Source organism: Anguilla anguilla, chromosome 12 (assembly GCF_013347855.1).
Source record: "Anguilla anguilla isolate fAngAng1 chromosome 12, fAngAng1.pri, whole genome shotgun sequence".
Taxonomy (NCBI): Eukaryota; Metazoa; Chordata; class Actinopteri; order Anguilliformes; family Anguillidae; genus Anguilla; species Anguilla anguilla.
Window position 1 is genome coordinate 17,916,992 of NC_049212.1, and position 24,684 is coordinate 17,941,675.

General features: G+C 45.3%; 1 protein-coding gene across 9 annotated transcripts; it reads right to left on the reverse strand.

Annotated features, from left to right (window-relative positions):
* Positions 1 to 297: 297 nt before the first annotated feature.
* Positions 298 to 24,104, reverse strand: zgc:165508 (uncharacterized protein LOC100101652 homolog). 9 transcript variants are annotated; one of them, XM_035386383.1, is made up of 6 exons: positions 23,904 to 23,949; positions 15,983 to 16,122; positions 11,942 to 12,035; positions 11,533 to 11,715; positions 7,431 to 7,568; positions 298 to 6,361 (listed from the first exon to the last, which is right to left on the reverse strand). In XM_035386383.1, exons 1-6 carry the CDS (start codon positions 23,932 to 23,934, stop codon positions 5,802 to 5,804), a joined length of 1,146 nt encoding a protein of 381 aa, XP_035242274.1. In that variant the 5' UTR covers positions 23,935 to 23,949; the 3' UTR covers positions 298 to 5,801. The 9 variants fall into 9 exon arrangements, with proteins under 9 accessions (XP_035242274.1, XP_035242273.1, XP_035242282.1 ...); XM_035386382.1 differs by lacking the exon at positions 23,904 to 23,949 and adding an exon at positions 21,122 to 21,736; XM_035386391.1 differs by lacking the exons at positions 15,983 to 16,122; positions 23,904 to 23,949 and adding an exon at positions 24,007 to 24,104.
* Between the last annotated feature and the right edge of the window lie 580 nt (positions 24,105 to 24,684).

Sequence of the window (24,684 nt, forward strand, 5' to 3'; positions counted from 1 at the left end):
GTACGCTAATGGGCATGAGCTCTTTCTCACTTAGGCAGAGAAAAACATCGCTGCTCTGTCCTCTGGCTGAAGATCTGGAACAACATGGCGTTTGAAGAGAGGGAGTCTGACACAACAATCAGTATCTTTGTAAATTTTTGTGCTGCTGTTCCGGCTTGTTTACAGTTGACTTAAGGACAGAGCAACTTTGGTTCTGAGTTTTAGTTAAACAAGCTCTCCCGAGAATGCATAACAATGGATAATCTAGACACAGTTCATCTACAGAGCAAGAAATTCACAAGAGTACACAATGCAATGCAGGGGAATAACATTAAAGATTTTTATTCATAACTTCAAATCATGGCAAGCGCTGCAACAGAGAGAGAGAAAAAGGTTTTTTTTTACTAAGTATCAATCATTCCGAAAGATAAAAAAAGAAGATTGATAAAAGAAAGAGAGCGAGTTTTTACAGGAAAGTAAACCACTGCGGGAAGGAGCCTAAGGAGAGGTCAGCGATCACCGCTTCCAGTGAGCCTGGCGAGGGAGGGAGGGAGGGAGGGAGTTCCGCTAGCCTGCTGCACACTGCAGACCTCAGGAGCTGCAGTGATTCCACAGAGCTGATCATGCTGGTGCTTGAAAGTGCCTTTGGTTTTTGGTTTTCAGACACCTTAAAATAATCTTCCAATTTTAAGCCACAATCTCATGGTCAGATTTGACAAAATAAGGACATCCATTAACTAAGGCAGCTGGATGGGAATGAAAACTAGTCCCAAGACTAACTTTAAGGACCACATTTGCTTGAGAATGGAAATCATTGCTGGCTTTAAGGGCCCCTCCTTCAAGTGACAGCTCCATCCCCCGACCCCCACCCCCCTCCCCCTCACTCTCACCCACTTCCCTTACATGCACATTCAACTGTCAACCAAAAGCAAGCAGCCAAGGTCACCATGCACATTTCAGGATGCATTGCTCATTCAAGCAGGCTAGCATTTCAGTATTGTCCTGAAAACCCATTTTCTCAACTGAAATCGATCAACAAAGGGGCTCTTCTTCACTCTGAAAAACAATATATATACAGTTGACCTCTTGCTGAGACTGCCTCCCTCTGTGACTCTGTACACACCTGGACACCCCCCTCTTGGGCCAGGACAATGGGAAAGAAGAAGGATTCTGGACAGTTTGTTGTGGATGAAACCCACAGAAAAAGACTACAGAACAATTCAGACCACTGTTTTTCCTTCCCTGAGCGGAAAGAGTATCTGTGAAGAGGAAAGCAAGATTGGATTCTCTGTACTCGATTGGCTTTCTGCTCACAAACAACTGATGCAGGGTCAGCATGGACACCACTAATCATAACCCCAGTGATTTGTGTGAAAGGTGGGTACTGATCCAGGATCAGTGCCTGGGACTGTAGCCCATATGTAAGTGTGTTTGTGACTGACAGTTTAATGAGGGAGAAAGTATGCACATTCGACCTGCCTTGGGCAGAGAGGGAATAAGACCCTCGACCATGTGACTTGTTATCTGGCCAACCAAGCATCTGAAAACTGCTTTCAAAGTAAGCCGGGACAACAGGAATGGCAAACATTGAGGCACCAATGAAAATGAGAGAGAATAGAATCTACTATTCCCTACTCACAGTTACACAGACAAAAAAGGCATTTTTAAACAAAACAAAACAAAAAAAAAAATACAGGGCAATTACTATAAAATGGTATGCTATGTTTTGTGTGATGAGGCCTGTGGGTGTTGGGTCCCTGAGCCTCCGGGAGTCTGGCACCTCTTTTAGAGTGAGAGGGTTTGGTACTCAAACTGTGTGAGGGGCAAGTGGGGACCTGCTGGAGAGCACCTCCCTGTGTGGCTCTCAGAGGAGGACGGGGCATTTTAATTAAAGACTCCAGCACTGACAAAGGCTAATGCAAGTTAAACACGACACTCGCTTTTCTCTCATATCTGTGGATATAATGCACATATTCCTAGGCACATATGCCTATATAAACGCACTCACTCAGTGTCAGGCCAATTTTTCTAGGCCATGTAACAATAATAATGCAGAAGGAGACAGCAGGAGGCTGGTAACAGCACATGCCACTGCTTTGCAAAAAAATAGGGTAGAGTGTATGGCTGCTCTCTCCCACCCTCAGCCTGCTCAGGGCTCTTAGATGTGCAAAGTCTTTTATCAGAAACACAAGTCCCCCCACACACACAGGCAAGAAATCTGGAGCAGCTTGCAGCATCTCTGCCACGCAGAAGTGCCCAATGTCACTGAATATGGGGGGGGGGTGTGGCACAGAGCCTCCAAAAAACCTCAGCGTAGAGCCATGAAACTAATAAGCATTTGCCTTTACATTTTATCAAGAGCGAATGAGCGAGACAGAGAGGAGAGAGAGCGAGAGAAGGAGAGAGAGGGAGAGAGGAGAGAGAGAGCAAGAGAGAGAGAGAGAGACAAAGAAGGAGAGAGAAAGCAAGAGAGAGAGAGAAATGGGGAGGGGAAGAGAAAACAAAGACAGCTTGAGACAGAGCTCTCTTTAGCCGTGTGATTCATGGGTTCCTGTCGTCGGTGGATCTCATAATCACAGCTAATTGCCTGTCAGCAGAGGTGCCGCTCAGCCGTCCGTCTGTTATGTAATAGCTCAGAGGCTCCCTGTTCCCCGGGCTCTGGAGAGCAAAGTCGGAGCAGCGCTTGTGTGTGACAGGATTTGAGCCGGTGTATCCGACTCCTCAGGTCCTGCAGCAAGGTAATTTACATGGACAGGACACAGACAGATACAATTCATAAGCAAACGCTGATATAGGCACCGACAGTCCCCTAAACTGCCCTGAAACACTGTCAACAACATTCTCCTTCAGGCCTGACTGGCAATAAACACTGCCACCCGCACAACTCTGCTACCCAAAACATTTACCACAAACAGCACCACCCTCAACTCCAGCAGGACTGAAAGGATATAGTTAGTTACCTGGAACAGCATTCAAAACTAAAGCAAATGAAGGAAACCGCTGGAGCTGAAAATCTATGGAGATGTTTTCTAAGAATGAGACCGCAATTTTCTCGAAAAACAAATGAAACAATTGAGACCTGGCTAACGTGGCATGAACAATTAGAAGTGTGGGACACGAGAAAGGGGAAAGACAGGGATGAAGGCACAGCGATTGAGGTGCACCTGAGTTAGACTGACTCTCTTGGCAAGGCCCGCCCAAGGCCAGTGACCACACTTTCCACTTCTCCTGCCTAAAAAAATATTTCTTTTATATGCGTTACAAAATCTATGTACCTAAACTCGACATCACGTGGAGATCTGCTGTCATGTGACCAACTGGCCAGGGTCTGGGCCACACAGGAGAGTCAGAGAGCAATCTGCACATGACAGCAGTGCCCTGATAATGCCCAGCAGAATGTGATATGCAGATTATGCTGACTGTTTGTTTTCAACATGAATGCAGCGCTTGTATCTGAAAGAAAAGGTCAGCCAGGTTGGTCAATGTGCTTGTTATAGTGTTGTTTATCAGTGTAATGATCCATGCTATATTTGCATTTGGCATATCCAAGGCAGAATATTGAAATAAAATCAACAGAGAATCCAAAATTGCTTTCCTGGTCATGATTGTAGTCTTTACCATCTCCCCCTCTCAAGGAGAAATGAGTCCTACAGCCCTTTTGAGGCATCCTCAGGTCTCTGTCCACCCTCTCTGTCTTATGCACAACATGGTATGCTCTGATGTTCCAGGGTCCTGATTGGCTCGTAGCATGTCACCAAAGAACATGTGACCTGCAGCTGTGCACTATGCTAATTCACCATAACCACACAACAGACAGCATTATTTTTAAAGGGAACACAGATATTGTATTGTTATTCAGACTTTGTGGTCTGAGGGCTGTACAATGTTTGGAAACTGTTAAAATTGATATTCAAAGAAAGATAGGATCAGATTAGTTCATCAGAGGTTACTTTTGTTCATTTGAGTCTACAGTTTCCTTACAAAGCAATTGTCCCGTATAGTCATTAGTGCTCCTTACAGACATAATCATTACGGGCAAGGAGTAAGGATTTAAATCAAGGCCAAGACTTCCTAGAATTTGTGTAGGTGGAACTTCCTGAGTTTCATGGTTTTACAGTCAAAGAAAGTGACTTTTAAACTCCTCAGGCCATCCTCATAATTTAACCAAAGCAACAATTTATCCAAAAGGACACAGTGGATAAAATCTGACTCATTGTGTGTTTTCCTGTTTTAATAACAAATTTGCTATGCTATATGTTCAAGGACCACTGATGTTGCAATTTGGCTTCCTCTAAAACATAAATGTCAATCTTCTGTTCCCACTGTAATGAATGAGACTGAGGTCTGCAAGGAAAACCAGTGAGAGAGAGGGAGACAGAGCTCTCAGCAAAGAACTGAGAGAAAGAGAAAAAAAGTAGGCAAAAAGGATCAAGAAACTGTGATACGGCAGCAGAGGGTTACGAAAGCGTAACTCAGTAACATTTCGTAAGGAAAAAAACAACAGAAAGTAATTCAGAAAGGAATAGAAATCCTTGCAGAAAAGGACATGGCAGTGAAAATAACAAACAATATCACAGTATTCTCTTTTAAAAAATTCAGATTTTTTTTTCCATTGTTTTTTTTTTTTCCATTAGACCATATCACACAGTGATAACAAAGAGATGAGAAACCTACGGCCACATTAGCTTCGTGCAAACCACGGACACAGCCACGCCGCACAGTCAAGGAGATCAAAGCATGACGACGCATACAAAAATATAGAAAATCTGAGACACAATTCACCTCCTCTCCGCTGCATCACTGAAATCTAGTATTTCTGTTTTTTTGTCTATTTTCCAAGTTTTTTTAACCAAACCTTACACTTCTAGCACTGAAGGGTTACTTCAAGAACATTTTGCTCGTTTAAGACAGCCATGAGAGTTCTTCTTCAGAGAAATTCAGGACAAAAAAAAAAAAAACATCTTCCCACAACCCCCCAGGTACATGTTCTCATGATCAGAATCATAATAATTATCATAGTAACATCATGTTGAATGATAGAAAACTAGTACAAGAAAAGCACACCCTTATTTCATTAGTCTGTGAGAAATATTTTTTAAAAGACATAATCTTGTCAGTTTAAGAACATTCCAGCATATGCTTTATAATTTGTAGTGACAGGTTAATAGATTGGCATACTCAGCAAGCCATGCCGTTTGAGGAGCTGTAGTCTTTCACGCAAGGAGGGATTTAGGATGCCATGTTTGGATTTTCATTGAGGACAATTTGGTCAGTGGGGGGAGGATGGATGGATGGATAGGGGGGGTGTTAATGGGGGAGGGTGGGAGTTTCATAACAGTGGGAATAACAAACTGTGCTCAAGACCACATCAGCCCGCATGTTCATTTCAGCACTTGCAATACATGCAAAAGACATTTTCAGCTTTTTAAAATCATTTTTGTTCATCAGTTTTTGTCCCTGTGTACTCTTTAAGCCTTTGACCAAACCCACAGGCAACCGGTTTGTGCCAAACACAGAGGCTGCAGTCCATCCCTCCCACTTCTGACAACGATTGTTTGGACGCCGCGACACAAAAATATATATCGATACATTTCAAACCAAGCAGGGAGGAGGGAGGGGCAGAGCAAGGGGTGGGAGAGTAAGGGAAGCAAACACAGAGTTAGAGGAAATAGAATGGCCAGAGAGCAAAGGAACATGCCAAAGAAGTTTCAATAGGGAACAGAGACCATTGGCAGAGAGGTGGGTGGGTTTGGGGGGGGATGAGGGGGTGATGCAGGGCACACTAAAAATCAAATGAAAATAAACCCCCGGGGGAGGAGAAGTCATTGCCCCCGCTCCCTCCGTCCCTCGTCCTCCTCCTCCTCGACTTCATCCTCCTCCTCTTCTTCATCATCCAGGGACACCACCCCGGAGGAGGCCACGTCGGAGACCTTCCTGCGGGCGGCGTACGCGGGCGGGACGTCCCGGCAGACGCTCTCGTAGTCCTTGCAGGGCAGGTCGTCGTCCTCGGCCGGGGACAGGAAGGACTCGGAGCAGGAGATGGAGAAGGAGGAGTCGTCACCGGGCCGGCCCCGCCCCAGGCTGCGGAAGGCGCAGTCCCCGCCCCCGGCCCTCTGCAGCCGGGCCAGGAGCTCCTCCCCGCCCTGCAGCGCGCCCAGGATCTTGGCGGCCAGGTCGGCGGGCGTGGCGGGCGGGCAGCCCAGGTCGCGCAGCAGCGGGTGGTCCTCCAGGCTGCACAGGCTGGAGCACAGGGTGTCGGGCGAGCCGCCCGCGGGCGAGGGCTCGGCGCTGCTGTCCCCCTCGCAGGGCGCCCGCGTCACCAGCCGCTGGCACACGTGGCTGTGCAGGAGGTCCCGCAGGTAGTGGGGGTACACCATCGTGTCTGAGGGAGGAACAGCACAGGTGGGACTGTGAGGGCTCCATCGGTGGAAGAGGATACAGGACACACCATTCAGCGTCATGGGCCACACGACCCCGATAGTCACGCTCACAACCCAATGAAATAAACAAGCAGCCATGTGCCACTGAGAACGGCCAAGAACCATGACTGCGCTTCTGAGGGCGCTCAGCAGTACTGACTGCGTATGTTTTATCATCATTTGTTATCACCGGACAGCAGCGCGGTCCAGTCAGGTAAGCTGACAGGCTGTTTCCAGGTAGCCGGAGAGGCGGTCCGCACCCTCTCTTCTGCCGCACAGGAATCAAATTAAACTTTCAGGAGGGATGAATGGCGGAATATCGAATTGCGCTGGGGAACAAAAAATGTTTTCAGAGGAGGAAAGTAGGGCAGTGGGACAATGGACGCTCCGTGCCATCCAACCGCTTTGGGGGGGGGGGGGGGGTAGTTTGGACAATGAGGAGCTCTGTGCCAAACGATGCAGTGATGGGGAGGGAGGGCGTGAGCAGAGCGTGCCACTGTTTAATGCCACCATACACCAGCTCCTCCGTAACTCTTTACTGTGTGGAAAATTGGCACAGCTCTTGTCCTAAACTGACCAACTAAGAGCGAGTGAGAAACAAAGAGAGATAGAGAGAGAGAGAATGAGAAAGAAAGAAAGGGGGAGAGTTTGAGTTTGAATGCAGGAGACAGATAATAAATAAATGAATACAATCCAATTAGCAGGTTGTGGGGGCCAGTCCTAATTTATAAAACTAATGATTAATATAGGATTCCAATCACACACACACACACACACACACACACACACCAGAACAGAGTCAAATAATTTTAAATGCATTAACCCTTCAGGCAACAGCAAAAGTCTGTCAGGAGTTAGATTTCTATTTTGAAAGAACCTTCATCCATTTTCACCAGGAAATGACATCATTGATCAGTGCTTGTGTGATGAACATGTGTAGTTGGGTTGTATACAGTATGTTTGTATTGTGTTTGCGTGGGCCCATGTCTACATGTGTTGAGGTGTGTGTGTGTGTGCATTGCAGGTGCTCACCTGTGCTTTGGGTGGTGTGGGGGGGCTCGTTCGCCGGGGGGAAGTCTTCATCGTAGGAGTCATCATTTGAGTCGTCTCCATCCACAGATGACCACGCTCGGAGCTTGGCCTCCGCGATGGCAAACTGCTCGGCCACACCTGAAGAACACACATCATTAAAGCACGGCATAGAGAGAGATCTCACATACACAAGCACAAGCATACGCACACCACACACACGCACAAACATACACACTCAAACACACACACATGCACACACACGCACACACAAAAACGAGCTAACTCACACACACACACACACACACAGATGCTTGCATTCACATCACCCACAGAATGGTTTGCTAGTCTAATCCCTGAGGCCAGGAGTCAACAGGCATTAGAGCTCACACAGTCCCCACAGTTAGAATAGGCCTGAGCCCTGAGGCCCTGCCTGTAGCAGTGTTTAACAGAGCGTCTGCTGGCATTCACTCTGGAGCGCTGTGTGCAGGGCAACCCCGCGCTGAGAGGCCCTGCTGTGTGCAGGGCAGCCCCGCTCTGAGAGGCCCTGCTGTGTGCAGGGCAGCCCCGCGCTGAGAGGCCCTGCTGTGTGCAGGGCAGCCCCAGGCTGAGAGGCCCTGCTGTGTGCAGGGCAGCCCCGCGCTGAGAGGCCCTGCTGTGTGCAGGGCAGCCCCGCGCTGAGAGGCCCTGCTGTGTGCAGGGCAACCCCGCTCTGAGAGGCCCTGCTGTGTGCAGGGCAGCCCCGCGCTGAGAGGCCCTGCTGTGTGCAGGGCAACCCCGCTCTGAGAGGCCCTGCTGTGTGCAGGGCAGGCCCGCTCTGAGAGGCCCTGCTGTGTGCAAGGCAGCCCCACGCTGAGAGGCCCTGCTGTGTGCAGGGCAGCCCCGCGCTGAGAGGCCCTGTTGACCGCCACGCTGCACTCCCCTGGCCTCTTGGTTCATGGACGCGGGAGGACCTTGGAACAGCCGCACCAGCCTCCGACTCCGTCCCGTTCCGCCGCACCCTCAGGAGCCGGAGGTGACTCAGCGCTCACCCCACGCTCGGTGACCGTGGCGGATGTGACGACGCAGGACAGACGGCTGCTAATGCACCCAGGGCGTCACCTCCACTCACCTTCATCTCTCTCTCTCTCTCTCTCTCTCTGTCTGTCTCTCTCTCTCGCTCATGCTCCAGTTCATCAATGCCTACGTCAATTTTTACTCATGCATTAATTTATTGATTCATGTAGCAATCTGCTCATTCTCTCCATTCATCCTTACTCATCCGTCATCTCCAGCTGAGCCCTGGGATCCTTTCCTTTACAAGTAACCAAACGTGTGTACGTCAGCATTTAATCTGAGGCCAGGGCTGTGCGGTCCTCCAGAACAGGGCACCTACCCAGCCCTGCAGGCAAACTGCTATCAGCCAGACTTGCAGAGGGAAGAGGGAGCTCTTAAACCGACTCTGCATACCGTTCGGGGCCAAGAGTTCAAGAGGACACCAACGGCTGGGCTGTCAGGACGCCTGTTTCCGGCACATTCTCACTTGTGTAGCCCTGCAAGAGCCTGGAACAGGGGTCGCTGGGTCTGCCCTGGTTGCATGCCTAGTTACACTCATATCCCCCACAGCTGAGGCACTGACCCACCGCACAGCGGTAGGGTTCAGCAGTGTGTGTAACTGACTGTGTGGTGTACAGTGTGGACGAGGAAATCAGGGGCTCCTTTCACAAGAGGCGTGACGTACAAGCTGAGATCTGCGAGCGGCGACAGATTGCTCCCGCTCATTTGGAGTGCTTCACACAGAAGCTGCGATTGCGATTGCCACAAATTCAGGTCGCAAGGCGCATTCATGGAGACAATCGGCAAATCAGCAATTGTTCTCGTCCGCCTGCCTCGTTTTAGTCGTGCATTGTACTCCTGCTTTTGTGCACGGCATTGTAGCGCTCCTCATCTCTACATGGGCTGGACACGGGGGCCAGAAGACAAGGGGTCACAGGGGTATCTGAGGGGTGCACTTAAAGTTTCCAGAAGTAAACTTAGACAATGGTTTTAAAATGCTTGAAGCACAGCTACAACATTAGGATCCAAAGATTACAGGTAGCTTGTAAATGGTATCACTTGAAGTGAGACTTGTAGAGCCAGGCTCCTGTTAGTGTTTGACCCAAGATCTCTATCACGAAAGTTGGATAAACGTAACACTTAATGCTGTGGAGATCTATATCTTTTGAGCAGCTCCGTAGTTATCTAAATTGCAGTCACGATCATGGAAGGTTTTTTTTTGGAGCGTGCCTCCATCCCCGCATAATCAAAGGAAATGCCATCCTTGCAAGTAAATAAATGGATTTGCAGGAGGCCTGTAGTCGTGGAACTTTCATTTGGGGTTTGCGAGCGATACATTTTCCTGAAACGCGTTTTTGACAAGATGATGCGATCTGCAAGTGAAAATCCTCACAAATCGCTGGGCCCGGCTTTGTAATTAGACGGTTGCAGACTCAAATCTGAAATGGACATTGCTTTTGCCCCCTTGAGCAAAGAAAATAATTATCCAGACCAGCATGAGGTAAGTAGATAAAATATGACTCAACACAATAACGGACTCTATCACTCCTGAACAGACCCAAACGGACCTGACTGTAATGGACACAAAGACTTCCAGACCTGGACTCAAAACAGACTGGAACTGTTCGATAGTTGAGTGCACAGATAAATAGTGTAACCTGGAAAATGTTTTCACTTTAAACTTTCATCTTTTTAAGCTAATTATTTGGCTTCACATTGTACACATGTATGATCATCTTGATCTAAAAATATGATCAAATGAATACAATGTGTGGCAGCCTTTAATGGTTAGGGAAAGGGGCTTGTAACCAAAAGGTTGCAGGTTTGATTCCCAGGTAAGGCACTGCTGTTGTACCCTTGCTTCAGTATAATATATCCGGCTGTATATAAATGGATACGAGAAGTTACTCAGCAAAATCTGTGTAAGTCGCTGTGGATAAGAGCATCTGCTGAATGCACATAATGTGATGTAATGCAATATAATACGATTGGTTCTCCCAAGCATAAAACAAGGAAAGGTTGGCCCCGACCGTGTCCACAACGGCAGCTTCAAATGCTGGACCCAAACCCCCTTGGCTCTCAGGTATTTGGGTTCCGCTAGACCAGTAAAGGACTCTTTATTCCAGGACTGTGTATTTTCTGGATTTTACTGCTTTTGTATTTTGGAAGGCACACAGGTGTAAATGTACACAGATTAGACAACTAATTTGACTAATTAAGCCAGGAGCATTTGCTGTCACCAAAGCTGTGTGCACACATTTGAGGGTGTGAGTCTGACGCCCCTGTTTTGTGCAGCAGCACTGTCCCGTGTAGGGCATCTCTGATGTGCATTGGGGGGCCCATTTCCTCAAGGCCCATGTCCAGCATGTCGTGAGCAAGCGGAGGGATGGCGAAGCGTGCGGGAGGGGGGCCAGTGTGGAAGAATAACACTGTCAGCAAGATGTGCAGTGAAACTGAACAAACTGACCTCGTGTAACCCTCGGGAGGAAGAACGAAAGTGTGCAGAAACAGCACCGTCATGCCACTGAGGGGGAAAGCCCACGCCGCTAATTAACCTTGGGAGCCTGCAATGCAGGGTCCAGAGAGAGAGAGCTCGAAATGACAGCCAGTTCACTGAGTCAGAGAAAGGCATAGGAGAGCGGGCGCCTGGGGCAAAATCAGCCTGCCTAGAACACTCTGCCTCCCACAGCGAGGACGAGATGGCGGGCTAGCTCCACCGCCACCGGTTTACGCAGCGAAGCTAAAGGCCTGATCCACACATTCGGCCAGTCAGAGGAGGGAGGGGGCGGGGCCTGAATCACACATGCAGGGCTGAGAGTGATAAGCTTTAGCCTTGCAACAGATGCAAGGAGGAGGGGTTACTAGCCTGTTTAATCTGAAAGGAGGCGGGGCAAGGAGTGTGAGTGACAGGGGCAAAACTGTGTAAGAAAGCAGTAGCGCTATTAACATTGGGGGGGGGGGCACAGGAAATACTGTGGATGATTCAGGGGCATGGGAGGGGCTGGGTGAGGGTGGGTGGAAGGAGGAGGGGACAGGGGAGAGTTGGGGGGGGGGGGGGGTGGTGACACACCTGCTGCGAAGCGAGCCTCCTGCTCCCCCTCGCTGAGGTCAGAGTACGAGTTGAAGTCGGACTCGAGGGCAGCGGGCGAGTCGGTGGGCTTGCACCACCCCTTCCACTCGATCAGGTGCGCCACTCGCCCCTGCGCCATGGCTGTCGGCTTGGTCACATGGTCCTTCACAACCTGGGAGATACCTGTGGGGTGACAGGCATGTACATTACAACAAATAAAGCCACAGTGTGAGCATGAGTGCAAGTGTGTGTGTGTGTGTGTGTGAGAGAGAGAGAGAGAGAGAGAGAGAGAGAGGTGGGGGGGAGACAGTGAGAGTGAAAGAGAGGAGAGAAGAGAAGAGTGAGGTAGGGTGAGACAGGGAGAGGGAGGGGGGAAAGACTGAGAGAGAGAGTGTATCTGTATATTTACCATGTAATGATGACCTTGCCAGTGCTGCAATCTCTTGAATGGTGAGCGCTCTTCTTGATTTTGGCAGCATCTCGACAGTGTCTTCAACATTTACCTGTAAAGGACGCACAGGCAGTCAGGCCCTCTGGCTAGGCTAAGAACAACGTTAGCATGCCACTGTTACCCTATGGCAGGAAGGAAAAGAGGGGAATGCAAGTAATGTCCAGACAGTTTTACAGGCCTGTACGGAAAGTAGAAAAAATTAACAGAGGAACCAAAAACCCTAATGATATTTTGTTATTGTTCAATACACAGAAAGGCATCAGAATTGCACAATTACTGCTGTAAAGACATACACACACTCAACAGGCTTTATCCACAGGTCCTGGGGTCTCTAGTGCACCCTGTGGCAGAAAAGGCCTTAGCAAAAGTGTGAGTAGTAGGTACTGTAATCTCAATAAAGAGCTTCACTGCACCCTGGAGACTCACACAGGGATTGTCTAACCTTCACAGCACCACCCTGACCCTGCACTATACCTCAGGCTAAAGCAGACAGCGTCTGCCTATGCATGATGCTACATAAATCCCCACAATACTACGGCGAGACTATATGACTTATGATATAAATAAAACTGCCCCTGGTACTGATCTAACCGCACGGATGGAGTCAGCAGAATGGAAGGGAGGCAGGCACTCTCAGTCTCTCTCGCCTCCTCCTTTCTTATGTTTTGCTGTTTTTCATGTTTTTTTTATTTTCTTTTTCTGGTTTTTAGAATGTAAATGAATATGCCGTACATTTCATAAAAACGAGGGGATGTGCTACAAACACAGAGCCCAACACACGTGCTTGCCAAAAAAAAAAAAAAAAAACCGAAAAGCCTTGATTCTAGTTTGGGTATGGTACAGTCATTTGCCAATGAGCAGTGGACTAAAGAAAGACCACCATCTCTGTTCTGAAAACTCACACCGGTGTGACCTACAGCTATTGTATCAAGTCGATGTAAGCTTTTGTTCGGGATTTCTTTTAATAGACTTCAACCACGTGGTGTATGGATCTTGTTTATAATTATTGCCACTGATTAGACACTAAGCCAGGATGTTTATCGTTTATTCATGAGAGTGAAGCATTGAGCAGGCACCGTGACACAGTTTGAGGTATGCGCTAAATACCAAAAGTATAAATAACCAAGGCCCCGAGAGTGCTGATATTTCTGCGTGATTATGTCTGTCATCGATCACAAGGGAATTCTCGGAATATAAAATGCCCACGAGTCAAATGAAACACTCACTATAGCTACCATCCGTTCCTCTACTGCCCCACTGAACAGAAGGCGCATGGAATGGTGAACGGTTTACTATGCGCGCTAACAGTGTCACATTCAATGCCAAGTTGTTCTGTGTTTGACCTTAGAGTGCATAGACGAAGTGGAAAAAAAATCTCCCGAGATAGGGTAATTCACACGGTCTAGTGAATCTCTTGAATACAGAAGGTATTCACGTTACCACTGTTCGGTTCGTACACCAAGCTCGTCTGCGGCGTTTACTACCGGTTATTCGCTGCCTCTACGCCAAACATACTCTGTCCCACCCTCCCAGGTAAAAAAAAGAAACTCAATAAATATCTCAAATGAAAAAATAAAACCACCAACACCAGTCCTTCACAAAAATAGCAACACGTGACTCATAATGCAGAATATGAATTTACTTCACTATGAAGGCACAGGATAATAAATCAATCCAAACTCGATATTCTGTAAACGTGACAAAACTATCGAAAAATCCCGCGGTTCAAAGGTAATTCTATAAAGAATTGATATATGTTTTTCGCTTGGTCTACCGTGGCTACAAAACAATAACGGAGCGGCGCGCGGATGCAGCAAACAGACCGCGCGAAGCTGGAAGAAAACATACCCTACAGGTTTCAGGTCCTGGACAGCTCCCGTATTTCCGTCAACATAATCCGCAATCAAAAGTGAATACAGCCGCCACAAACTAGTTTGCGAACAATAATGGAATTACGACGCACATCATCACAGCGTAAGAATAAAATGATAATAAGCAAATACATCTGATATTACAGAAACGTGATACCACAATGCCTTCTTCCGTGACAACGCCCCTCGCTCTATCAAAGAAGAGCAGCCTTTCCACATCAGGAAAGGGACATAGCGAATTCCACTTCACAAACATGCCACGTCGATGCTCGCGCTTTTGTAGATCCTTTCCTTGGCTGTGCGGCGAAACGGATCTCGGTGTCCCAACTTTCCACTAAAGGTGCATTTCTATAGCAACCGGTCACCATGGAACGATTTCTCTCAGGATACGCTGCGTGATTTGCGGATGACGTCACATGCACCACTTTCGATACTTACAGCTGCTTGCTGCATCCTTCTTTTGCCTCTTCCTGCCTCCCACTTCTTCGCCGAACATTGAACTTCGGTAGATCCTATGAGCTTTGAGCGGTGAGGACGCATAGGCAGTATTACATTGCAATGCTTGTTGACCAGGCGAAGGCGGTAAGTCGACACGCGTACTCTTGTGATTCTATGGAAAGTATTATGAAAGCTAGTCAATCAACGTGCACGCGTCGGCTGCAATTCTTAAAAGAGACCCCTTATGGTAATCATAATCAAACATATGGCCCAGGTTGGTAGACAAGCTCCAGATATAGGATTGCTGCACAAGATTCTCATTGGGGTAGTGCGTATAGCCTCGGTGCCACGAGGAAATCCCGCGGTAAACAATTAGAGCTGCTTATTTTATTTTATTTTTTCCCCAATTTAAAAATTACGTTTCTGCCAGTAGATAAAAAAAAATCATCATTCAGCAATTTAAAATGCACGTGAAAACCCACATGTAAACAAATATATGTTAAATAGATTGACGATACTGAGCCTAAATGAGCAACAGTGTTATCGTGTTGTGTTATTAGCCGTAGAGTCACTTGGTAATCAAGACCGGTGAATTATCCTTCGTCTAGTAATCATACAGACCAAACATCTTTTTCATCAAATAACAACGTTGGTGTTTTCACTACCATTAGGTTCTATTGTGTATGCACGTATGCTATTAAACTGCTCTCAAAGCATCCCCATATGTGAAATGCACGATTGGAACGTCATTGCGTTCGAAACATATACAATGTTTTGGATGCAGTTCTAAACGGAGAATTGAAATCCTGTACGCGATCTGCACGGTAATGCAACCTTCAAGACACACAACTTCGCAAAAGCGAGGTGCCCTAGCGATGCGAGGGCGCGCACGCAATACAGAAATAAAATTCATAATAGCACGAAGCCGTTCGAATCTACCATCTATACTGGAGCGATTTAATTCCATTTAGTTGAAGGCAAGAAGCATTACATTCAATGGCATCGAGATTCCGTTCGAAATCCGCATTAAAAATTAATTGCTAATTACTTTGAATGACTTGCGAATAATTAGAAAACTAACTGGTGAACATTTAATAAAAGCAGAATGAATAACCCAATGCGAAATTACTCCTTAACGACTCGTATAGCTTGGTTAATTAGGTAATTATTAAACCAGGAAAGGTTGAGAAAATAATTTTCTGCTTCACATACTGAATTACAGAGTTTCAGGAGAACTCTATTGAGAGATTCTGTCAGCTTTGATTATTTGGTAACTCTTACCATACATCATATCGCGTTTAACACAGGACACGCTCGAGACAGGCCGGGAACACTCTGTTCATTTCCAACAAATGTACACACATACACATATATATATCATGTATACATGGTTTTTGGGTGGATAATCTAATCTATAGTCTATATACTCTATTCTCCTTCTAATTCTGGGTGACAGGAAGGTGTATAATTAGGCAGGGAGTCAAATGGAAATACAGAAAAATAATAAATACACACCTGCATTAAGAAATACATCTGTTAATATTTGCCATAGTGTTCATGATTTGGTTGAAAAATCGTTATGCCATGACAAACAGATAACAAGGTGAACTGCAAGCTGGACCTTAACTCTGTGCCCAGGGGAATGAATTATGGAAACTTGGAAAAGTGGGTCAGACTGAAAGATCAGCACCTCACATAGGTTCCAGCTTTCTAGCACAGCACGGTGTAAAAGTCTCCGTGCCAAGCAGGTCCGAGTGTTCCCCAAGAGCGTGAGATCTGAAAAGGAACTCTCTGCGCTCCAGTCCACGCGCAACGCACGGTCGACAGGCACTGTGATAGGGAAAGACAGAAACGGCATCTCGCTTTCCTCCTCACAATTCATCAAACCACCAAGGACACACAAATACTTTTTAATATGTTTAAGAGCGCTCAGCAAGCCTTTCATGGTAGCCCAACTCCACTATTATCTTTCAGGACTCAACGATACAGCCTCAACAACTTACAATTCATTTGTTTCACATCATAGAATTGCGAGCGTCAGTTTTTTACGTCTCATTTACTCCATCAAATCAAAGTGATCAATTTTCCTCTTCAAGATACACCATGCTCCGTTAGATATTGTTGAATGGTTGCATTTTGGAAGGAGGCTGGGTCCACATGAAGGGGTACCATGGTAGGGTGTTTCATTCGTGCGGGTGCAGGTGGCCTGTGCAGTCATGCTGTGCCATGCGGACAAAGTGCAGTGACCATTTTACGGTTGGTCAAGCTTTGAGCTGGTGCGCGAAAGGCGCGGGCGTTAGATGGTTAGATGCACATCTTGCGGATACTGAGTTAGCGAGGCTCGCGCCTTCCACATGCTACCTTGGTCAACGCTCAGCAGCTCTCCACAAGAATTCAAAGTGGCTAATTTTATAAAAGTGCGTGCCAATAAGAACACACCTGAAGAAATAAAATGTATATACTGACGAATAAATGCCATTCAGCGCTTTTGGCAGTCCCCACGCTCAAATGTGAGAACTCCAGAGACTGGGCTAGTATGAAGCTTCACCGACCACAACGAATGACATCACCTCCAAGCTCGCATTCGAACCTATTTCGATATGATAACAGAATTGTGCGAGCTGTTCCTCTGCCGTAAGTTTTGCCGCGTGGCAGGCAAGTGTTACAGATGCGAGTACGGATGGGCCGAATTATCTGTCAACCCGAATTTCCTATCCTTCGTTTCGTGTGCCACCATCGGAGTCTAAGCCCAACATAAAAATGACAGCCTTTTCTACCAGCACATGTCAAAATAGCTTAAAAGTTATCTTCAGTCAGCAATGTAGTTTCGCCTCACACAGTAGTTTGGTGTGATAGAATGTAACAACCCCCTTAGTAACTGGGTGATGAAAAGTGTCAATTAGAGGATCATTCAGGCAGAAGGGTCATAATCGTGTATCTTTCTCAGCTGAGGTGGCTTTGGATCCTGAGAACATTTTCACAGATTCGAGTAGAATAAGTTGAATACAGTGGATGCTGTCGTAAAATTATATGGCGCAACACTGAACAGCATGCGTTACGTGTTTCGCACGTTCCACAAGCAAGAGCTTAAACCAACGAACGTGAGACATTATTCTGTACATAGACGTAGTGTAAGCGACATAAGTACACGCTCCGTCCTCTGTAGCCTTAATACGTATAGAGACTTGAAGCCGCGTTGTTAAAATGAATTAGAAATATATCAGATGTAGAAATAAAAAATATGAATCCATTTAAGAAATTGTTTCAAAATTCCATTTATATAATACAGAACTGCATAAGCTTATCTGAACTTGGCCACACAGTAGGCTACACGAGTTCGCTGCAAGAGGGTCGTAAGACTTCAGAATAACAAAAAATAAAACCGCAACGAAACGCTTTTATTATATCTTCCCATTCTACTCTATTCCAAATGATGCTGTCATTTAACTTGTTTCAGTTACACTGAAGTTTACTTCCATTGGTACACATGGTTAATTCATCTCATGTCATTTTAGAAGAGTGTACAATTAATTAAATACAAATACAAGTTGGCTTTGCACCATTTGGCCTACAGCGCCTATGACCTGTTTTTGAATCTGATCCTTACTATTCTACTGGGTCTAAAATAGTAGCCTCTTGTTTTACCCTTATCACTCGCCAGCATAAAGACTCCATTAACGGCCGAGTTCAAATTGCGCACTCTCTGATAAGTCTTTATATGCGGTCTAAGGGGACATTTAGGATCAAATGCCCTTTTATTTCCTTTGAAAAGTTTGTATTGCTTAGTGTCCTGATGGGTCCTGGCTCCTAGTGGTGATCAGAAGACCTGTGCTTTACGGATGGGCATTTCAACCAGAGATAAAGTCTGTCAGTGTACACCTTATCAAATTGGATGGGCATTTCCCATCACTTGTACCTATGTTGATATGATACGGTTCAACAAATAAAAATAAAGAAAGGTTTAAATGACCGAATTTTGTCGTGCAGACGATCTCGTGCCACAACTCATCCGCTGAAATCCCCTTCACATAATTACCTGTCGCTATGACAGCACATCGACATGTTGCTGCAATTGTCGGATTTTAAATGAGCAAATCAATAAACGCACAAATAAAATAAAATAAAAAACACTATTCTGTGCCACGAGGGAGTACATTCAACATTCTATACGTGAATATATTTGTTCTGTCAATTAATCTGTTTAGCACTATTCTGATGAGCTAATGGAGGTGCCGTAGGCTAACTAATGTTTGTCACAAGACGTTAAATAACGCTTTGCCGCATTCACGTTAATCTTATTGGACGCAGACAAATGACTGCGCGCAACAATGGGTATAGTCGAATTACTAAACGTAGCATTACCTCGATTGACGGGCCAGAAAGATTTACTTTCGCTTATGAAATATTTTCATATGTTGCAAGATCAACAAGTTTACACCGAAGGACACTTGTTACTTGTACTAGCAGTCAGGATCTAGACTAGTATTTTTTGAGTAGGCCTCTCTCTCTCACACACACACACGCACGCACGCACACACACACGCACACACACCATTATAAAGCGGATTCAGATTTTTCAGATAGTAGGAAAAGGGTAAATTGTAACACCAATAGTTTGACCAACCAATGCTCAACTGAGGTATCGAACACCGAATATCGTATATTCTGTAAAACCAACTCCCTCTCTTGACCTTAAACAAAGCGCAACAAAGCGTTTGACACTTTACCTTAAGGTTCGAATCGAATCGTTAATACTTCATTCAAGCAATAGCCTATAGCTAACCACATCATGCTTCTTATTATATGTCAACATTAAATTGCAGTGATTTACGAGATGTCTTCATTTTGTGTATCCTTACAGTACGTGCGCGTCTGTCTCTATTTGTTTGTTTGCATAAACGGCATTTGACTTTTGCTTGGGTGCACTGCTCCGCAGGTCTGTCCTCTAGTTGTCATAGTAACAGCATCGAAACGTTACAGCGCATCCCCATTTCCCCCTGACCGTCTGAGAAGACTAATGAAGAATAACGGTAATTGGGTCAAGACAGCACACAGTGATGTCATGGTGACGGGAAGGTAGAAAGGGGAAGGAGAGTGTGTTGTTTTCGCCAATGACCATAATGAGCTCCTGGGATGAAAAGCGAAAAATAAAGGAAATGGCATCTTTCGTCACCAGTTGAATACCATTATTCTTTGGGGAGATGCTGCGAATATGTTGAGAGTAGGTGGCGCTTGATTTTAAGTAATTGCTTCTAATTAGGCACAATCAATCCGTACTGTCGCTGGATAATTGTACCTGTTGCAATACTAGGCCATTCTTAATCGCAAAGAATGTAGAGGACAGGACCAGCAAATGGAAAAAAACAAAAACAAAACATGTTTCAACTGTTTGTTTTTCTGTTTGAGCCAAATGTCCTTCAGTTGAGGGCAATGCACCCATCAGCTAAGGTAAAAGGAGTGTGTTAAACGCTCACACATTTCTCCACCCTAGATTTAAGCAATGGGATATATTTTAATGGTCGTTGACAAATAAAATCAAGATATGCTATTATTTACTTCCTTCTAATCAGCACTAAAAATATTAATGCCTACCATAAAAAAGCAGGGACATAACTCGATATACGTAACAACAGTAGCAACATCTGGTGTAGCATAATGTTTCAACTTTAAGATCACCTTCCATACGTCGTATTTTGGGAACGTGTTTATTTCTAAAGGGCGAGCAAAACAGTGCTATGGAACCTTCATTCAAGGCTGTCATTCGTTGCTTGTGTTCTGAACAGTCTTGATGACAAATACATCATAAATAATTAGGGAGCGGCAGAAAAAGGTTAGCGATAAAGGTGATAAAAAATAAATCTGATGTATTTGTCGAGGCTACAGAAAAGCGAGATGGTCGTATTTCATGTTTGCTCATGGGTACAAGTTTGCGATCTCGAGAGCGCGATGAATGTGGCGGAGCGTGTGATTTGTCGCTCATTCAAGGCCCCCCGTCAAATTAATCACCCCTAAGAGGGAGGGAAAAGATGTGTCAAGAGGAAATACGGCGAGTAAATAAAAAGGTCATCATAGCTATATTAATGGACAGATCATTGGCAGAAAAATAATATGAACAACAATCGTAAGATTAAAAAATTGGTGTTTCAACAAAAGAAGCCTACTCGTTTGCCTTAAACGTCAGAGCTCTCGTTTTGTCTTTTCATTCAGAAATATGTAACGGTTAAAAACATATATTTATTAGAATTTTCTTTCTTCATTTTAGAAATGGACGAATTAAACAACAGGCTATATTTTCAGAGGAGTATACTGTATACATTGCATACTCGAGATACAGTAATTCTGTCTTACCTTACAGCTAAAATTGGTCATTGCAGTCAAAATCATTGCGCCTGAAAACCGACTGGTCACAAATATGATCCCGACCGTGCCAAACACCGCAGCCTGATAACTGAGACCGCAATTCACCTTTGCCTCGCTAGGCACCACGAAGATCAAGAATTAACACTCTCGTACTGACAGTCCAAACAGTCCAAACACGCCGATGCTCCAGCGGTTGTTTCCCGCTGACTGCGTCAACAACACTAAAGGTTTGTTTAAATTCTACCCTGCTTAAGCCACCGCAAACATTGGCGCACGGCGCGAGCCTCCAGATTCATAAGCTCCATCAGAAGGGTAAATTGCCCACACTCTGAAGGAAAGCAGCTCTCAGTAATACATCAAAGAGCCAAGCCAGATTAATAAAACGCAAATTGCCTTAAACGGTACCCGTGCTTTGAGGTTTGAGCGGTACCCGTGCTTTGAGAATGTAACTCAGCAAAATCAGTCTTACCAAGCTGGGTTTTCGAGCCGATACAGCCCATTATCGTGATGTAATTGTTGTCTTTTAGTTGGAAAAATAACCTGTTTCCCTTCTGGAAATGTATCTCTGCGTACCTCATCGACTTGTAGTCCCTTTCTCTCTTCCTCTTTCGCTAAAGGATTCCCGGTGAGTCCTGCAAGGAGATCGACGTGCTTGCTCTGAGGGCGGAGAAAAGTCCAGCCACTTGGTTCTTGTGCTTTGCCTGAATTTATTAATCTATTTTTCTATATTGTAATAACTTACACTTTTAGTGGTTTTATTTCCATCCCAGTAGTGATTTGTGCCTCTCTAGTCTGTTAAACTGAGCACCCCCACGCTTAAGACTACGTCACCCGAGGAAAAATCGATGCGTCTGTTTCAGCACTACTGCCAGTGGACAGCGATTGCCAAGACGGGATCAGCAGCAGCATTGGCCTCGCACGGGGAGGTTTCCTTCAGCAGCCGCCAGTGAAGTTCACACACACCAGCACGGGATCTAATCTCTGACAGCCCCGCGTTCTGCGTGTGCTCTACTATCGCTGGTCCTTGAGAGGCAGACGAGCCAGGAGCATCGGTCCAAAAACCATGTGAAAACTGGCTATATAAATCAGGTTTAGTTTTTTTTTTTCAATATTGGGAGCGGAATCGATCCTGATTGGATAAAATCACCCAATCGACCGGCCTTCTACAGCAGCGAAAGAGGAGAGAAGAGGAGAGAAAGAGGCGGGTTGTGTGGGAAAAATACATTCGCTGCAGCTAATGTCAATTTAAATAAGAGCCTCCGTTCTCAGGCGACACAGGTTTTTTCCCCCTATTGATTTAAAAACATAACAAGAATTACAGGTCTCCCGCGATTTATGCGCAGTTTCAGTGACTTATATATATATACACACACACACACACACACACACACACAATGTTATATGTAATAATTTAATTTTTAATTATTACATACATATACACATTATTATTATTATTATTATTGCTAATAATCATAATAATAATAATTTTCAATTATTACAATATCGTAGCCTTATACCAACCTACTTAGCTTTATACTAGACTGTGCTGGTGAAACCAATGGTGGAAAAAAGTTGTGCAACAGTGATATTATAAATTCGTTTAGAATAATGTAATAGGCCAATAATCACTGTATTTTCTGAAATAGGCCTATTCATGCACCGTCCTGTCCCTCTAATACCTGAATGCCCCATACAGACCTGAGATTGCTTTAAGTAGCCTAGCAATGAAAAACGAGGTCTTCCAGAAGGTCTTATTGAAAAGACCTATTTATAACCTATTTATTGGGCGCTTGTGTATAAACTAGCGTCGCCAACTTCAGGCCTAGCCTATATCGAATGGACATAAAGATGCTAATAACTCATTATTGCCGAAAATGTCAGATTTATCCTAACTGCAAGTTTGTTAGCCCGCTTTCAGCCTAGTTTATGAAGATAATAAAACATTAGCACATTAGCCATATCTCCAGAGATAACATGAGCACCCATTATACCAAACTGAACAATAGCAGGTTATATCTATATATTAACTTCGCATAAATAAAAAGCGTAAAACAGAGTACACTTGAGCCCTCCTGGGTTATCAGTTTACAGTTAAGCTTACTTAATACTGATATATTGCTATGTAGCCTACGTCCGCAGATGAAACAGAGATTTAAGTTACATTAGAAAGAGAGATGGTCTTTAATGTAAAAATAAAGAAGGGGGTTAGATGAAAACAGAAATTTATTATGTTGAAGCACGGCTACTGAGGAAGCTCTGCTGAAAAAGTTAAATAGATTTATTGTTCAAGGCAGCGTCGGAAGGCTCTGCATTACGGAAAGTGTAGTTTCGTGTAATGTGCGTATCAGATGGAGTCCTACATGCACAGTACCATGGGCAGGCAGAGGACGTTAAAGACATCTAACTGACCCCGTTACGTTAATTAAAATGACGGACGAGTGCCTTGTCTAATCGGCGCGCTTAGGTATTGCCCTTCAAGTTACTGAGACAAAAAAAAAACAAACAAACAAAAAAAAAATCTCAGGGTTCTGACTGACCTTTAGCACGATACCAATTGCACATCACGATGCGTAGAGTTGGAAAGTGCTACAGGAAAGACTGAAAGACAGGTCCCTCCGACCTTCCATCATTGTGGATGGAAAAGAAGAGCCCAGTGCAATAGTTAGAAGGGAAGAACGACACTCGATTTAGCTCACCGTCTCAGTTTCATAAGTTCAGTCACTGACGATAGACTAGGCCTACTGAAGATCCTTTACATCCAGTCTTGCCTACACATAACGTGCTTGAACAGAATATCGTTGTGTTGTCGCGACACCTATTGGTCAGATACCCGACTGCAATTTTTCCAAATTGTGAGACATTCCGTTTCGCTGAATAAGAGAAACATTTTTAAATCCTTTATTACTAAGCTTCATAAGCCACACCGGCGGTATATAATACGATATAATAATAGAATCAATTCCTAAAACAACTCAGAAACAACTCGAATGGCCTTAATTTCAAACAGACTCTGAAAGAGAGGATACGAATAATCAATGTTTAAACAGTGTGGTAGCGTTAACGTAATCATAGCATTAGGCTGCGTGTAAAAACTCAAATCGTAAAAAGGCGGCCGCCTCCTATTGTCAATTACGATGCGGACTGTGAGAATGGGAGATCAAACAGAGTAGCGGTTAGCATGCGAGCATGGAGTACATAAATAAATAAATAAAACTTTTTCTACCAGCAGGCTCTACAGGAATAGACATTACGTGCGAGCTCGAGATAGAAGCCTTGGTCCATCTTGGGGTTTGAGGCGGAAGAAAGGACAATACATTAAAGCTTACGCGTGCCATTGGGTTTTCGATAGGCTACCGTGTAATGCTGGATTGAATCCCGTGATTCCCATTCGTACTTTCTGTCCTTCCTCTGCAAACATGGTGTCACACCCCGCGCTGTTTCCTCTTCCACGAGGAGATGTGCGGAGCTGCAATGAGTATGAATGGCCAACAAACACAAAGAACAAAGGTGGTCAGACCGGGTCCAATGTTGTGTTTCTGTTTGCCCATTACTTTCCCCTTGGAGCACAGCAGGCTCCACGATGGTGAAGGGACCCAAGGTGGCAATAATGAGGAGACAAAGTGTGATATATAATGTCTCAGGTCTGCAGAAGTTGGCTGTGATTTCTCCAGCCTGTATCCTTGTGCTGATGGTGTGATGAAACTATGCTCTTACCTTGTATGCTCTGTAAACTGAAGTCTCTGGAGGTATCTGATATGAGCCTGGTTGATGAATGCCATGGCTTGCTGCACTAATATAACCTCATGAATAGAATGGCTTGGGACAGCATCCAGGGGTAAAGGCAGCTAAGAGGGGTGCAATCATTAGAATCTCTTCAGCCAGAAGATCTCTCCTTCTCAGGAAACAACACCATGTGCAGTGCGTACCTCCGCCAAAGGGTGAGCCGCACACACATACGTCACAGAGAGCGAGCACACAGGGCACCCAGCCCCTTCCTCAAACACAGACACACCTGCTGTAACACTGTCACTA

Coding starts and splice junctions, on each gene's coding strand:
- zgc:165508 (XM_035386382.1), bottom strand. CDS start 21,230: ATGAGGTACGCAGAGATACATTTCCAGAAGGGAAACAGGTTATTTTTC. Junction 12,036..15,982: donor AAAGCTGGAACCTATGTGAG/GTGCTGATCTTT, acceptor CGTCCTTTACAG/GTAAATGTTGAAGACACTGT. Junction 11,716..11,941: donor GGCAAGGTCATCATTACATG/GTAAATATACAG, acceptor GTCACCCCACAG/GTATCTCCCAGGTTGTGAAG.